This window comes from Spermophilus citellus (assembly GCF_964194105.1).
Source record: "Spermophilus citellus genome assembly, chromosome: 2".
NCBI classification, from domain to species: domain Eukaryota; kingdom Metazoa; phylum Chordata; class Mammalia; order Rodentia; family Sciuridae; genus Spermophilus; species Spermophilus citellus.
Window position 1 is genome coordinate 210,439,490 of NC_138183.1, and position 13,419 is coordinate 210,452,908.

At 34.0% G+C, this 13,419-nt stretch overlaps 1 protein-coding gene across 3 annotated transcripts in view; it reads right to left on the minus strand.

The window, feature by feature from the left end:
• Positions 1-13,419, minus strand: part of PIK3C2A (phosphatidylinositol-4-phosphate 3-kinase catalytic subunit type 2 alpha) — a 111,414-nt gene that overhangs the window by 21,752 nt on the left and 76,243 nt on the right. For all 3 annotated transcript variants that reach the window (XR_014020498.1, XM_081280906.1, XM_081280907.1), the window contains 6 exons: positions 11,225-11,413; positions 9,976-10,069; positions 9,398-9,492; positions 8,881-9,061; positions 3,668-3,772; positions 2,624-2,716 (listed from right to left, as the gene is read on the minus strand). Coding sequence is in view for 2 of the 3 variants with exons in the window: in XM_081280906.1 (XP_081137032.1) it covers positions 2,624-2,716; positions 3,668-3,772; positions 8,881-9,061; positions 9,398-9,492; positions 9,976-10,069; positions 11,225-11,413 (757 nt within the window). In the remaining variant the exon portion in view is untranslated. The remainder of the gene's footprint in view (positions 1-2,623; positions 2,717-3,667; positions 3,773-8,880; positions 9,062-9,397; positions 9,493-9,975; positions 10,070-11,224; positions 11,414-13,419) is intronic.

The following is a 13,419-nucleotide window of genomic DNA, read 5'->3' on the forward strand; positions in this document are numbered from 1 at the left end:
GAAAAAGAATAATAAAAAGTGAACAGTGAAATAATCAGAACTGCCTTTTTATTCTTTTGTATTAAATCTTTTCAAGTCTCAGTTTCCTAACATAATAATTTAAAAAGTTGAATTTTAGGGTATGTGAATTATATTCAATCAAACAAGAAGTGGCAGAGCATGGCTGTGCAATAGCTATAATCCCAGCTACTTGGGAGGCTGAAACAGGAGGATCCTAAGTTCAAGGACAGCCTGGACAACCTAGTGAGACACTATCTCAAAATAAAAAATAAAAAGGGCTGGGGGGGCTGGGGATGTGGCTCAGGCAGTAGCATTCTCGCCTGGGCATGCGTGCGGCCGGGGTTCGATCCTCAGCACCACATACAAACAAAGATGTTGTGTCTGCCGAAAACTAAAAAATAAATATTAAAATTCTCTCTCTCTCTTAAAAAAAAAAAAAAGGGGGCTGAGGATGTAGCTCAGTGATAGAGTACACCTGGGTTCTATCCTTAGCACCCCTCCCCCCAAAAAAAGGTGTGGGGGGGGCAACACAAAGATCTTTGTGAAGATCTGTATCCTGACTGTATCAATGCCAATATCCTGTGATATGTGCAATAGAGTTATATATGATGTTAATCATTAGAGGATCATTAGAGGAAACTGGGTCAAGAATCTACAGGATCTCTCTATAATTTTCTCTCTCTCTTTCTATTTTTTTATTTTTTGGCACTGGGAATTAAGCCCAGAGGCACTTAACCACTGAGCCACATCCCCAGCCCTTTTTATAGTTTATTTTGACCCATAGTCTTGTTAAGTTGCTGAGGTTGGCCTCAAACTTGCAATCACCCTGCTTCAGCCTCCCGAGTTGCTGGGATTACAGGCATGTACCACTGTGCTCAGCTATTTATAATTTCTTATAACTGACCATTTATCTTTAAAGATCTCAAAATAAAAGGTTACTTAAAAAAATATTAGGCCTCCCCAAATGAATTAAAATTCATTCTTTGTTCCTTTCCCTTTCTTCCCTTTCGACACTGAGGACTGAATATCCAAAGCCTCACTCATGCTAGATAAGTGCTCTTACCAATGAGCTACATCCCCAGCCTTTTTTAAAATTTTATTTTGAGACAAGGTCTCACTAAGTTTACCAAGCTAGCCTTCAACTTGTGATCCTTCTATCTCAGTCTCTAGAATAGCTGGGTTCACAAGTGTGTGCTATCACACTCAGCTTATTTTTCTTTTATAAACTGGATAAAATAATACATAATAATACATTAAAACACGTAATTATGAAGTCATTTTTGACAATAGTCAAGAAAATTATAAAAAGAATAAGAGGGATTTGCCTTAGTATACATTAAGATGAAACATAAAATTTTGATAATCAAAACAGATGGTAAGGGCTGGGGATGTGGCTCAAGCGGTAGCACGCTTGCCTGGCATGCGTGCGGCCCGGGTTCGATCCTCAGCACCACATACCAACAAAGATGTTGTGTCCACCGAGAACTAAAAAATAAATATTAAAAAGCTCTGAAAAAAAAAAAAGATTAAAAAAAAAAAAACCAGATGGTAAAGTTTTAGAAAAAGGCTTCTATATCAGTAAAAAAAAAAAAAAAAAAAAAAAAAAAAGAAGTTCCATATGAGACCTGAGTATATGGGAACTTGCTACAGAAATCAAAGGAAGCTTAATAGAAGCTACCTTTATGAACCTTCACTTATCTAGTTGAATTAATTAAAACACAAAATTTTTTTTCAAAATATATAAATTATAAGCACAATACACAGAAGTCTGACATAATTATAAATTATGTATATGTAATTGGTATGTTTCTAAAAACAAGTGCCATTGATCATGTTTTGTAGTTTTGTCCGCCCAACCCTGGGAGACACCATTTGCACTACAGGCTGCATAAAAGGCACTGTCTCGAGTTACGATGAGCTCAACCCATGTCAATTGTAGTAGATCTATCCCAGAGTTGCATTTGTTCCCAAATGTGTTTGGGAAAAGTTTATGTCAGTGATAAGACATACAAAACTGCCTGGAAAAGAAATTTAATTTAAAAAATATTTTTTAAATTGCCATGAAAGAGAGGGGAAAAAAAAAAAAGGATTCCAGGCGTGGTGGCACATTCCTGCAATCCAAGCAGCTCAGGGAGCTGAGGCAGGAGGATTGCGAGTTCAAAGCCAGTCTTGGCAACTTAATGAGGCCCTAAGCAACTTCTTGAGACCCTGTGTCACAATAAATTATGAAAAGCGCCGGGGATGTGGCTTAGTGGTTAAGTGCCCTGTTTTTTCTTTCTTTCTTTTAAATTTTTTTTTAGTTGTAGATACACACATACCATCTATTTATTTATTTTACTGTACTAAGGATCAAACCCAGTGCCTCACACGCACTAGGCAAGCATTCTATCACTGAGCCACAACCTCAGCCCAGTGCCAGTGCCCTGATCAACTGGTACCAAAAAACAAAAACAAACAAACAAAAAACTTATTTGGACATTGTGGTGTAAATTTGTAGCCCCAGCTAATGGTAAGGCTGAGGCAGAAGGATCAATTAAATAAGCCCTTGAGTGCCAGGACAACCTGGGCAACACAGTGAAACCCCCATACCTCCCACATCCCAAAGTAACCCTATTTTGCTCACCTTAAACATGACATTAATTTCTTCCCCAAAAGGATCAGCATTCACCATTGTGACTTTTAGGGGCACAGCATTAGAACTGAAGAATGAACATGACTGCAAATATATCATTTAAGCATTAGAAAGATAACACTGGCATAAAAATTAGTTTATTACTTTTTGGTTCTGGGCACTTCCCTTTTCACTTGTTTCACTGAACTATGGAAAATGACATAAAAAGAACTGATTTTTAGATGATTTGGCACACAGTTTGTATGTACACATTTATATATATACATACATATATAGTATATTTTTTAAAATTTAAACATAGCATACTTTTAGTTTGAGTTTGTTTGTTATTGTTTGGTTTGGTTTTGCTGTGCTAGGGATGGAACCCAGGGCCTCATACATGCCAGGCATGCACTCTACCACTGAGCCATATCCACAGCCCTTTATAAATGTTTTTTGTGGTTTTTTTTAAGAGAACCAATTTTTTTTCAGTTGTTGATAAACCTTTATTTTATTTACTTATTTATATGTGGTGCTGAGAATTGAACTCAGTGCCTCACAAAGGCAAGGCAAGTGCTCTACTGCTGAACTACAACTCCAGCCCCTATAAATGGTTTTAATTCCTCAACAAAACACAGTTTTGTGATACTCATTCTGATTGGCGATGAAATCTTATCATACTACTATAATTAATTATATATGGACTCAAACATTGATTTAAAACTTTAATATAATTTCATTAGCAAAGGTTAAATCTTATTTTTAAATGAAACTAATTAACAAAAAAGTTAATTTAAGACAATAAGGCCAATTTAAGATAAACAACAAATAAAACCCAAGGAAATAAATAACTTTACACTGTCATTTTGGAATACTGATTAGGTAAAGAATGTTGAGATAAATATGGATCCTAATGACAAACAGAAATCCTTTCATACATACTCACAACGAAACTATGCAGGTCTTATCCTTGTTTGCCTTAAGCATACCTGCTCATTTGCTTTTTTCCTATGTATTATTTTGAAATTTAATGTGAAATTTTAAGTATTTTATCACCTTAATATTTAACTCCTTTGCCACTAGACTTGGTTTGAGAGGGAGACGGCATTTATTTTTCAGAAAAAAGGACTGTACTCGTTCCATACTCCTCTGGAGGACGACCTATGAAAGAGATTGTTATCATAAGTACATAATAAAAATGAAGGTCTGTTTTTAAGACAAGGAAATGTGTTGCAGACACAATTCATAAAATGTCCAATTTCCAAATGGTCAAAAAGTTGTTGCTTGCTAGGTGCAGTGGTGCACACCCATAATCTAAGCTACTCAGGAGGCTGAGGCAGAAGGGTCATAAATCAAGACGAGTGTGGGCAACTTAGCAGGAACCTGTCTCAAAATATAATTTATAAAAATGGCTGGGGTGTAGCTCAGAAGCAGAATGCTTGCCTAGCATGCGCAAGGCCCTGGGTTCAATCACCAGTTCCAGGGGAATAAAGATACAGATTGCTGCTTAAAGGGGTTGTTACTGTAAAAGTAAATTAGAATAGACAAAAGCTATAAACACAGGGTACGGGGGGATGTATATATGGCTAACCAATATACATGAAAATGTTAAAGCTCAATATTAGTCAACAAAATCAAAATTAAGCAAAAATGAGATGCAACTTTTATCTATCCAATGAAAATTTAAGACAACAGAAGTGGTGGAAAACAATTTCATAATCTGTTGATGGGGAGAGAGGTGTACACACGCATAATTTATTTATTTTTTGGAGAGCAATCTAACAAAAACTATTATTACTAAAAATGTACATAGCTGGGGCTTGGGCTGGGATTGTGGCTCAGGGGTAGAGCACTTGCCTATCACATGTAAGGCACTGAGTTCAATCCTCAGCACCACATAAAGATAAATAAATAAAGTATTGTGTCCATCTACAACTAAAAAATATTTTTTAAAAATGTACATATCTTGGGCTGGGATGGTTGGCTCAGTGGTGGAGTGCTTGCCTAGCATGTGCGAGGCACTGGGTTCGATTCTCAGCACAACATATAAGTAAATTAAATAAAAGATTCATCAACAATTAAAAGAAAATTTTTTTAAAAAGTACATATCTTCAACTCAACTAATTTGCCTATAGGAGGAATATTCTATAAAGAAATGCTAAAAAGCCTGGTATGGCAGTGCATGCTTACAGTCCCAACTACTTGAGAGGCTAAGGTAGGAGGATCACATGAGTCTAGGAATTCAAGACCAACACGGGCAACTGGTGAGATCATGTATCAAAAAAACAAATACTAGCAAAGAAGTAAAAACTTACATACCAAAGTTCATTGTAGTAATGACTGGAAAAGGAAAAATGTGTAACAACCTACATAGACGTAATGGGTCAGCCAGGCATGGTGCCAGATACCTGTAATCCCAGCTATTCAGGAGGCTGAGGCAAGAGAATTGCAAGTTCAAGGCCTCAGAAACTTAGTAAGATCCTATCGCAAAATAGGGTCAGGGATATAGCTCAGTAGTACAACATTCCTGGGTTCAAAGCCCAAAACCAAAAAAAAAAAAAAGTAGTAGTAGTGGTAGGAATGGTTCACAATTTATGCTATAATACCTTATAGTATTATATACCAACTAAAAATCATGAAGTAAAACTACATTGCTGATATGAATATCCAAGATGAAGTTTAAAAAAAGCATTTGCAAAAAAGTAAAAACCCAAAACAAACATGTAGTTCTTACACAAGATGCTGGGTTCAATCCCTAGTACTGTAGAACAAAATAAAACAAACAAAACCCAAAACAAAAAAGGTTTCATTATTGAAAGAATTTGAGAAGATATAAATAAATGGGAAGACATCTTGTGTTCATGAATTAGAAGACACATATCATTAAAATTATAACATTTTCCAAATTGACTTATAGATACAACATAATTTTTAACCAAACTCCAACTGTCTTTTTGCAGAAATGAACACAATAAACCCAAGGAACACCAAAAAGCCAAAACAATCTTGAAAATGAATGAAGATGGAAGAATTATATTTCCTCCATACTACTAAACTATGGTAATCAAAACAGTATGATATAAGGCTGGGGCTAAAACTCAGTGATAGAACACTTGCTTAACTATGTGTGGGACCCTGGATTAGATTCCCCAGGAGAGGGAGAAAGAGAAGAAAAGCAGAGAAAGAGAGTGAAAGAGGAGAAAAGAAAAGAACAGTATGGTTTAAGGACTGATATATTGATGCATGAAAAAGAAAGTCCAGAAATATATATAAATTTCATATTACATATATTTTTTCCTCCAGCTGTTTTTTGACAAGGATGCCAAAACCATTCAATGGGAAAAAGGAATCTTTTAACAAATAGCCTAAGACAACTGGAGAGCCACATGCTGAACAATAATATTATTTTCAATAGCCAAACTATGGAACCAGCCTAGGTATCCATCAATAGATGAATGGAAAAAGAAATGAATAGATATATACACAACAGAATTTTATTCAGTCACAAAAAATGAAATTATGTCATTTGCAGGAAAATGAATGAAACTAGAGGCCATTATGTCAACAAAATAAGTCAAACTCAGAAGGTCAAGGGTCATGTTTTCTCTCATATGTAGAAGCTAGGTAGGAAAAAGAAAAGTTTGGGGGCCAGAATCTCATGAAAACCAAAGGGAGATCAGTAGAGGAAAGGGAACAAGGGTATAAGGCAGGAAGGTAGGAGGGATGTGCTGGGGAGTGATATTGACCACATAACATTGCTATATTGTGTGCATGTATAAAAATGTAACAACAAATCCCATCATTATGTACAACTATAATGAATCAATAAAAAATGTGGAAAAAAAATGACACTGGACTCCTCCTTCACTGCAAATGCAAAAACTGACTCAAAAATGTATCAAAGGTCTAAATATAAGAGCTAAAACTATAAAACTTAGATAAAAATACAGGTGTACACCTTTGACATTGGATTTAATGAGAAATTCTTAGACCTGACATCAAAAACACGAACAATGAAAGACAAAAACAAAAACAAAACAAAACAAAACAAAAACAGATAAACTAGACTTGATCAAAGTTTAAAAATAAGCCAGGAATGGTGGTGCATGCCTGTAATACTATCTATTTAGGAGGCTGAGGTAGGAGGATATTTTTTGGTTCAGTCTTGGAAATAGCAAGATCTCATCTCAAATCCCCTACTAAACAAATAAATTACAGTGCATCAAAGGAAACTATCAAGGAAGTGATAACCCACACAATGGAAAGAAAAAATATTAACAAATAGTGTATCTGAAAAAAAAAATAGTGTATCTGATAAGGGTCTAGTACCCAGAATATATAAAGAATGCTTAACAATTTAAGACTAAGATAATTCAATTTTAAAATGAGTAAAGTACTTGATTAGACATTTCTCCAGAGAAGATATACAAACGGCAAACTTGCAAAAATACATTTAACATCATCAGTCATTAAGGAAATACAAATTAAACCAACTAGATATGACCTCATACCCACTAGAATGGCTATAATGAAATCATTAAAAAAAAAAAAAAAAACAAGATGGGGGGGAGAATGTTGATGAGGATGTTGAGAAATTAGAATTCTTCTATACTGCTGGTAGGCAGAAATATAATATGGTAGGACTGCTAGAGAGAGCAGTTCAATAACACCTCTGAAAAGTTAAATACAGATTTACTATATAATTCAGAAACTTCATTCTTAGGTGAAGTAAAAACAAGGTGTCCATTGAACACCTTATCAGCATTATTAGTATTAGACAAAAAGCAGAACAACCCAAATGTCCATCAACTCATTAACAAATAAATGAACTATATCTAAACAATGGAATATTATTTAGCTATAGAAAGGGATGACAAACATTCTAGAACATGGATGAACTCTGAAAACATGCTAAGTGGAAAAAAAAAAACAGATACAAGACCACATATTATATGATTCATATAGAAACCAGATACAAAGGGCTGGGGATGTGGCTCAAGTGGTAGTGCGCTCGCCTGGCATGTGTATGGCCTGGGTTCGATTCTCAGCACCACATACAAAGATGTTGTGTCCGCTGAAAACTAAAAAATAAATATAAAAATTCTCTCTCCCTCTTTTTCTCTCTCTCAAAAAAAAAAAAAAATAGAAACCAGATACAAAGATCAAATATTATGAGATTCCACTTATATAAAGTGTCCAGGATAGGCAAATTCATATAGACAAAAGCATATTAGTAGTTGCCAGGGGTAGAGAGGAAGGGAAATGGGGAGTGAATGGTCCATGGGTACATGCTTTCTTTTGGGTATTATAAAAATACTGAAAAATTAGATAGCAGTAATACTTGTACAACACTACTGTATATGTATTAAAAGCTAATGATTATACATTTTGTTATGGCTAAATTTTATATTAGGTGATTTTTACCTCAACAAGAGAAACGCGACTGTGTGTGTTGGGGGGGTGAGAGAGCGGAAGGGGGAAAATTCTGTTTTGTAAAACTAAAACAACTCCCCAAATTCATGTGTGTGTATGTGTGTGTGGGGCGGGGGGCGGGTATATATATCATATGACCAAGAAGAGTGTACAGTAAACTATGAACTGGAAGAGTGAATTGGAAATAATACTAACTCCTCATTTTTTAATCTATAAACTTTATTACCTATTTTTTTTAAATCAAAAATCAGCACTGATACTTTGCAATTACAAAAAATTTTAAAGACAAGACAGTGAAAAACAAACTTGAGAACAATTTTAATCAGAAAGGAATTAATAAGCATAGGAAATAAAAGCATTGCTCTCCTGAATTATGGAATTTTTCCCATATATTTTAAATAGCCTTTGAATCTTTTTGTTTAAGAGAGAGAGAGAGAGAGAGAGAGAGAGAGAGAATTTTTTAACATTTATTTTTTAGTTTTTTCGGCGGACACAACATCTTTGTATGTGATGCTGAGGATCGAACCCGGCCGCACGCATGCCAGGGAAGCGTGCTACCGCTTGAGCCACATCCCCAGCCCCTAGCCTTTGAATCTTATCTGTCCAAAATAGTACAGGTATAGTTAGAATTCTATTGGGAATCTATTGATTAAAAAAGTTCATTTATTGCACTTCGAGAAAAGATTAATTTGGGAAAAATTTCTTTTGACACATTTTCAGAATTAAAATAATTCTTCATTTTCTCTATTTCAAAAGAAAAAAAAGTAGTACAACTTAATTTGTCAGCACCATAAAGATCATTTACAAAACATTTATGTTCTCTTTTGAGTACATACCTGTCTGGCTGATCCACTAGCCTGCCTTACTTTCTCTGCTACTCCTCCTAAAAGCTGTACAAGTTTTGTCTGTTTAGAAAGTTCTTCTCTGAGTCCTTTTCCTCCTACTGAGAGTAGAGCACCCAATACATGTTCATATCGGACACCAAACTGTGTATCATGTAGGGCATCCTTGAGAAGCCTAATATAGCAAAATATTTATGTCAGCCACTTTTGATAATTGAATGAACAAAACTAACTTAACGGGTTCATTTTTAGTATTCAGAAATTTATGGTAAGCTATATAAGCAAGTAAAGACTCTATTTATACAGTTATCACATGCCAAATATTTTGCAACAGAGGGTTTTGTTATTTTGGGGTTTATTTCTAAACACAAAAACTTAGCTTCTTTAAAATAAATAAAATATCTAGTATTTATAGAAAATATTCTGAGCATACTATTTAGACTTACAAAGTATGGCATCTCTATAAATATTAACAATGGAAACAAAGTACTTCATAAAAGTTAAATCTTACCAATATAAACTGTGTGCTATCTGGATATTTCCCAATGCTCTGGACAGAAGAAAGCGCACTAATGAACTGTTCAAGTAAATTTCATATTTCAAAGCCTATTTATAAAAGAGAATAAGGATTACTAGTGGTTAAGTCCCTAGTAAATTGTTCAAATAAAATTATTAAAAGATAAATTCTATAAAGCAAGTATAAATTTAACAAAAAGATGAAACTTACAAAAATGAAACAGATGAATTAATACAGGCCAAATTAATAAAATCAAGCACAGGAATAACCTCAACAAAATATGCATTAGCTATGTTTCACTAATAAAGAAAAATCAAGGAAAAGCTCAAGTCTGCTTTATTTTGAGACTTTAAGAAGTCTGAGAATTAAAAATTCATCTACAGATATATAATATTCAAGATAACAATAGTGGAAAAAAATTCACACTAAATCCTCATGTGATGATCCCCAACATTATAATAATACAAAAACTACTTTTAATTAAAACAGCAGGTAAACTCTAAGTTCCTTACTTTTTAAAATCAGGTGGGGTGTGAGGCATAAGGAGGGAGGTAACCTACTAAAAAACTTACTTGTACAAACTGTGGAAGAAGATCTGTTAGCTCATCATCACTAATAGCCTCAATCCAGGTCACAGCCAGGGATCTTACTTCCTGATCAGCAAATCTAAAACATCAGAAAAATTCTGATTTGACAGAGGCTTCTTTCTAGTAAAGCTGTATTTCCCCCAAACAATTTCAATTTATTCCTGACAAAGAATACACAAACAATTCTTTTTTTCTAAAGCAATGTGTTTCTTCTTTTTTTTTTTTTCATACCAAGGATTGAACTCAGGGGCACTCAACCTCTGAGCCACATCCCCAGCCCTATTTTGTATTTTACTTCGAGACAGGATCTCACTGAGTTGCTTAGTGCCTACTTTTGCTGAGGCTGACTTTGAACTCAATGATCTTCATACCTCAGCCTCCCAAGCAGCTTAGATGTGCCACTGCGCCTGGCTGTTTCTTCCTTAAGAAGAAAAAATATTAGTTTTTGGTATAGGGGATTGATCTTGGGGTGCTTTACCACTGAACTATAGCCCCTGACCTTTTTATTTTTAAATATTTTTTAGTTGTAGATGGACACAATTCTTTATTTTATTTATTTTTATTTGTTACTGAGGATGGAACCCAGAGCCTCACATGTACTAGGCAAGTGTTCTCCCGCTGAGCTACAACCCTAGCCAGCCCACCTTTTTATTTTTTGAGACCAGATCTCACTAAGTTATTGAGGCTGCCATTGAACTTGTGATTCTCCTACCTTAGCATCCAAGTCTCTGGAATTATAGGCATGTGTCACTTTCTTGGTATTAGGAAGAAAATCTAACTGTGTTATTCAGATTCAATTTTGGAATTATTCTGAAACCTTAAATATATGAAAATGAATTTTGGCTCATATCATTAAAATACAACAAATTGTTAAAAATATACAATCTAACCATTCCTTTTATATATATGTGTGTGTGTATGGTAGATGGACACATTACCTTCTTTTAATTTTATTTATTTATTTTATGTGGTACTGAGGATCCAACCCAGTGCCTCACACATGCTAGGCAAGTGCTCCACCACTGAACTATAACTCCAGACCCACAATCTAACCCTTTTTTTTCGGTTAGTTTTAAATGACATAAAATGCTTTTATGAAAATTTCAATGCAAAAGGTTATGTTTGAATAAAGGTATATTTACTTTTTTATATCATATTGACTGTTTTTGTGTTAAAAAGGAAGAACTACTGCAATATAACTGACAGTAAAAGAAAATAAATATATTTTACTTACTTTGAATCAAGAAGCTCCAAAGCAGCCAGTGGGTACAATGGAGGCCACTGGTAAAGCAATGAGTATGTTCTGGCAAGATTAACCCATTTCCAGTTTGGGGCACTTGCTAGTATTTTAGGAAGACAATTTGGGTATTTGAGGCAATAATAACGTTTCTCCCACAAAAAGGCTTTATCTTCTTTAGAAAGTCTGTGTACATAATAGAATTAAATTACTTCTCAGTGATATGATAATGCCATAGATAATCTCAATGATTAAAAATACAAAAATATTTACTCATTTGAGAAAGCTGCTTCTTGATGAAATCATTAATACTAATTTGGAATAGAAAAAATGCAAGATATAACAAACACCACTAATCTACTCTAATTTGAGAACAGAAAGAAATTATTCTGCCTTAATAAAAGAGCCTTAGTTATGAAAATGAGGGATAATTCAGTACAATAAAAATTTATTAAAGCCAGGCACAGTGATGCATGCCTGTAAACCCAGTGGCTCAGGAGGCCACGACCGGAGGATCTTGAGTTCAAAGTCAGCCTCAGCAATGGCAAGGCTCTAAGAAACTCAATGAGACACTGTCCCTTAAAAAAAAAAAAAAAAAAAAAATATATATATATATATATATATGGCTGGGGATGTGGCTCAGTGGTTGAGTGTCCTGAGTTCTATCCACAGTATCACCACCCCTCCCCTGTTGCCAAAAAAAAAAAAAAAAAAAAAAAAAGCTACCATAATATTTTAGAAAATTAATACAGTTGAATTGAGAAATAGTCAAAATGAAAAGGACTCAGTTTAGAAATTCTAATTGCTTTAATGACAAATATTTATGTGAATGAAATTATTTCACTGTTATACTACTAACTCATTTATACAACACATATAAATTGTATTCATTTCATGTGGAATACTGAAAAAATTCAAACACTGCAAAAGGAGCAGTGAAGTCTCTCCTACCAATCCCCCTTCCCAGAGGCAACCACTTAAGGTTATGTATGCTTCCAGAGACAATCTATTTATAGACATACATATGTGTGTTTTGTGTTTTTTTTAGCATTAAAATATCTGTTTTTTTAATTTTTCCTTTTTAGCTATACATGATACATATGGATATTTTTAGGTTTTCTTTTCCTTTATGTTAATGGCAACAAACTATTTCACTATTCTCTTCCTTTATGTCTTCATTTAAGATATCCTATGTATTAGTACATATAGTTATGACCTCATTATTAATATTTATAATTCTCCACTGGATAATTTAACTGCTATTGACGGACATTTCCAGTCTTTTTCATTTATCCAAATAAATATTAAAATGAACATTCTTATCTCTAATAATCAAATACATAAGAATTTTCTCTTCAATTCATTACTAGAAGGGGCAATTCTGGGTCACAGAATATACCACATTGTAACTTTAATAGATTTTGCCAAACTGCTCTCCAAAAGGGTTATGGCTTTTTATAGTTCTTCCAATAGAATAACTCCCACTTTTTTATATCCTTATCAATACTTTATGTGATGAGGCCTTTTAAGTTTTCACCACTCTGATGGGTATAAGCGTATGTTGTATAAATTTACTTTTCTTTAAGAGATTGAAAATCTTTTCAAATATGTAAAACACTCTGCATTTATTTCCCCAATAATTGACTGTTCATATTCTCCCTCCTTTACTATAATGGTCATTGATCTTTACCTTATTGATATAAACATGTTCTTCTTCTTTTTTTTTAATATATAGATTTTATTAGCAGTAATTTCTGATTTTGTAATATGGCTAAAAATAGAATTAGACACTTATTGGAATGAAATAACCAGAAATTATCTCTTACAATTATGGATAATTTAAACACAAGACTTTCAAAGTGTGAGTGACTGTGAATGTACAAATAGATAATATGGCTAAGAGAAAATTATTTCTTGTATTTTCTCAAATCTCATGGTTTCTAGTATTCCTTAGCTTGTGACCACAAATTCTTCTCTTCTGAGTTGATGGAGCACTCAAAACACAGAAGAAAGATAAGCTCTCTCACAGGGAAGATGGTAGTAACACAGCAGGGAATTATCCTCAAGTCCTACAGGGTCTGAGAACCATATTTTATAATATGGAAGACCCTGCAATAGACTGGCTCTTCCAAACATTGTTTGCAAAGATAGAGAAAAGTCAGTTCATTGCACAAAATGAGTGAAGTGGGGTC